General features: G+C 37.5%; 1 protein-coding gene across 1 annotated transcript; it reads left to right on the top strand.

The window, feature by feature from the left end:
• The first annotated feature begins 1153 nt into the window (after positions 1-1153).
• LOC127557820 (ankyrin repeat domain-containing protein 7-like) lies at positions 1154-3363 on the top strand. Its single transcript, XM_051991113.1, has one exon. It carries the CDS (start codon positions 1309-1311, stop codon positions 2497-2499), a length of 1191 nt encoding a protein of 396 aa, XP_051847073.1. The 5' UTR covers positions 1154-1308; the 3' UTR covers positions 2500-3363.
• The last annotated feature ends 422 nt before the right edge of the window (positions 3364-3785 follow it).

The raw sequence follows: 3785 nt of genomic DNA on the forward strand, positions 1-3785 counted from the left end.
CTTTATTCTTGGTCTTTAGATGCAGGATTGAATGGGATAGAAGCAGAATCTCCCAGACTGCCTTCTCCCTCACCCAGGGCCAAAGTGTGTCTCTGGTTTGTCTTACTGCACCCCCTAGTCCCTCCTACAATCCTCTGTATACACCAATCATTGAGCCAGCACAGGATAGTGGGAGGGACCATTTTCCAAGTATATGCCCATAGAGTATTATCCAGTCACTAATTAGCCCTAAGTGATTGAACTGACCTCAGTGCAATGATTCAAGAGTTTCAGCCCTCTACAAATGAAGACTTAAGTTCTCTTCTTTTTAAAGAGATAGCCCTGATAGTTGCATCAAAAATACAAGATTTCATGTCAGAAGGTCTGGAAAAAATTCTATATTCAATTATTTTTCTGGACATTAATATCAGATATGACTTTTGAGGAAATAGCATGTTCTGAACAAAGGGAAGAAATGCATCAAGGGCAGAGAGAAATGATTTAAGAATAAGGAAGACCTAGGCATCAGTTCTACATCTCCTACAATTTATTGCAGTGAACTCCTTATACTTATAATCACAAGTTCAGTTCAAAAACAAACAAAAAATTAGAAAAGCTATGATAAAAAGAAGTTAGGTCTAATCATAAAAACTGAAAGAGCAATGGAAATAAAAACTTGTATATGACATATTGCCCATATTATAGCATTGTTGAAAGAGTAGATGACTACATTATTCTATTAACAAATCTATTTTATTATTGAGGTATTTGAGTACTGAAATTGTGCTAGTGCCATAATGGAACATGAAGATAAAAGTTAAGTTGGACTGCATTTAGAAAATTACATATTTTTTTCTGACTCCCCACACCTGCAAATTCATCTTTAAGATGCACGTCTTCACCTTATGCCTTTTCTTCCAGCCATGACCCCATCTCTAAGGAGCCCCTACATATCACATTTCAGTTGGAGACTCTAAAGAATCTATAGCACAAGAAGCAGAAGGACCAACTTCGCCTTCTCGAGATTTGGTCTCTTTGTTCTGAGAGCTAACGGACTTGGCACTCACCCCTTTGTGACTACCGTTGGGTCCCTGCGTGTAGTCTCATAAACGCATGCGCAGTTCAGTTACCCGCCGGGTGTTGCTATGGTTGCAATCTTCTCTACTGTGGAATTGGTTATAACTGCTGCGCAATCAGAGGTCCCTTTGGGCTTCAGTTATTAATTTTTTTCTTTTTAATTCTAGTGGAGACTAGATCTCGGAGCAGGCTGAAGGACCAAGAGAGGACTTCTTCGCGAGTTCTCATCAGTCTTTTAAGCTTGCCTCCGGGATGAAGAAGATTTTCAATTTCGGCAACAAGAAAGGTCAATCTCCATCTTGTTCCTTTGCCACCCCGCCGAGAGACTGTGGAGCCAGAGCATCCGACCCCAACTCAGGGTACCTCATCAGGGACAAAGACCTCGGGAAGCTCCACAAAGCTGCCTGGATCGGGGATGTGGCAAAAGTGCAGAAGCTGCTGCTGCTTAGAAAGCACAATGTAAACGATGTAGATAAAATGAAGCGGACGCCTCTACACCTGGCTTGTGCTAATGGATACCCAGATGTTGTGTCTCTATTAGTAGAGAGAAAATGCAAGCTAAACTTATGTGACAACGACCGTAGAACACCTTTAATTAAGGCAGTGCAGTGTCAGCAGGAGGAATGTGCAACAATCCTACTTGAACATGGTGCAGACGCTAATCTTGTGGACTTGAATAACAACACTGCACTTCACTACGCTGCTTCTGGTCTGAACAAAGCCATAGCAACAAAGCTTCTTAAACATCAAACCGATATTGAAGCAAAAAACAAGGAAGGCTATACACCACTTTTGCTTGCAATTACAGAAAATAACCCTGATATGGTAGATTTTTTTTTAAAGAATGGAGCAAATGTGAATGCCACGGATAAGTCCAAAAGAACAGCCCTTATGATTGCCGTTAGCAGTGAACCAACAATCATAGTAAGTCTTCTTCTTCAGTATGAAGCTCTTGACCTTTCTTGCCAAGATATATATGGATGGACAGCTAAGGAGTATGCTATTGTCAGTGGTTATCCCATTCATAGCCAACTAATTAGTCAATATGAAATACGTAAGGAACAAAATCAGCACCTTTCGCCCCAAATCAGCTGTTCAGAGAGGGCTTCTGGTACTGAATTTACTTTGGAGGAACCTGCCCCAGACAAAGAAGATTCTGTTCGTCTTTTGAAAATTCAGGCTACAGTTCTCACTGAACGATCAGTAAAAGTTAAGAAAACAGGATGTACACAACTCACCAGAAAAGTTAAGAGCTTAGAAAATATGATTACTGGACTACAGGAAGAATTATCAAAAACAAGAGAAATGAAATCCCAATCTGAGCATCGTAACATTGAATGGTGCAGAGAACCCTGTAGACCCAGGTTTAAGAAGAGTGAAAAGGCAAAAGACAACTTTTTGGAATCAGAGTGCCAAAGTTTTGCAAGAAAGGATTCTGAATAATCATCTTTTAAAACAGAAGGAAATAGAAGAAACTAATTCCAAAATGTTTCAGAGTTTTGAGGTTCCTGATAGTCATGAAATAACGTCTTCTGCATAAAAATCAAATCCCAAAAGATGAAATTGTCAATCTTAACGTGGAACCAGACGATAAAAATTAAGGATCAGGAAAAATAAAATGTAACAAAGAAAATGAAGTTTTAAAATAAAAGAATGAGGAGCTTCAAAAGGAATTAAAACTAAAGGAAATATTAACCAACAATATTTCAGTATAATTGACAAGTAAATATTCTGATAACTGAGAATGCAATGCTAGAGTCTAGATTGGAGAGTGAAAAGCAAAACGGATACATAATACAGACCGAAAGTGAATCAAACTCTTCCCATATAAATCCTGCTATTCTTGATATTGATGTCAGACATCCAGTTTAGAACTTGACAATATGTTTTAATGAAAACAAGGCTACATTTACAGGACAAACGAAGATATAACAATGATGTCCTAAAAAGCTGCTAAAGCTGAAAGTAAAACTAATAGTTTAGAAAATGAGCCAAGTATGTGGTTTCCTCAGAAAAAAGACTAATTTTAGAAAGCACACAGAAAAAAATCAAAACAGAATGGCTCCTATAGTCACAGCTATCTACAAATGAATTAGAAGATCATATACAGAAATTCTAAGTACCATCTTCAGTAAGGACCCTCTGTTCCACGAATCCTCTCCCTCTTCATTTCCACCTCTTACAATCCCAAGATCCACTCAAAGCTTACCCAAAAAAGCACTACATGTCTGTATTAATTCTTGTAACACCTTTCCTTACGTACTTTGTATTTACTCTAAATATACTGCATACATTTATTTACCTGTACATTTTGTTTTCATTCTTGTAATATATCTCTGAGGACTGGAGGGGGAAAGAGTCAAATATAAAGCAAAAAAGATGAGAGTAGATGGATTGGTGATAAGAAGAAAATGAGACAGTAACAAATCAAGTAGGAGACATCTAGTACATCCTTTATCAAGGATTTATTATAAAACAAGGACAGAACTTTCACAAAATGGAAAGACATAGTGAGCTGGCTATGAAAGAATTGTAATTATAACAATATTAACTTAAGGTTTGGTCTTTTTAAAGGTATTATTTTGTCCATGATGGAAAATGTAGGGTAGTGCATTTTTAATTGAATGTGGGTAACATTTTTTAAAGACATGCTTTTTAAAAGACTGTTCATGTAGGAAGAATGATAAATAGCAAATGGAAAATTCAAAGTACTCCAACACAATGGGCAT

Source organism: Antechinus flavipes, chromosome 3 (genome assembly GCF_016432865.1).
Source record: "Antechinus flavipes isolate AdamAnt ecotype Samford, QLD, Australia chromosome 3, AdamAnt_v2, whole genome shotgun sequence".
In the NCBI taxonomy this organism is placed as follows: Eukaryota; Metazoa; Chordata; class Mammalia; order Dasyuromorphia; family Dasyuridae; genus Antechinus; species Antechinus flavipes.

Bases quoted from the DNA above. Each gene is read 5' to 3' on its own strand.
- LOC127557820 (XM_051991113.1), top strand. From the start codon at position 1,309: ATGAAGAAGATTTTCAATTTCGGCAACAAGAAAGGTCAATCTCCATCT.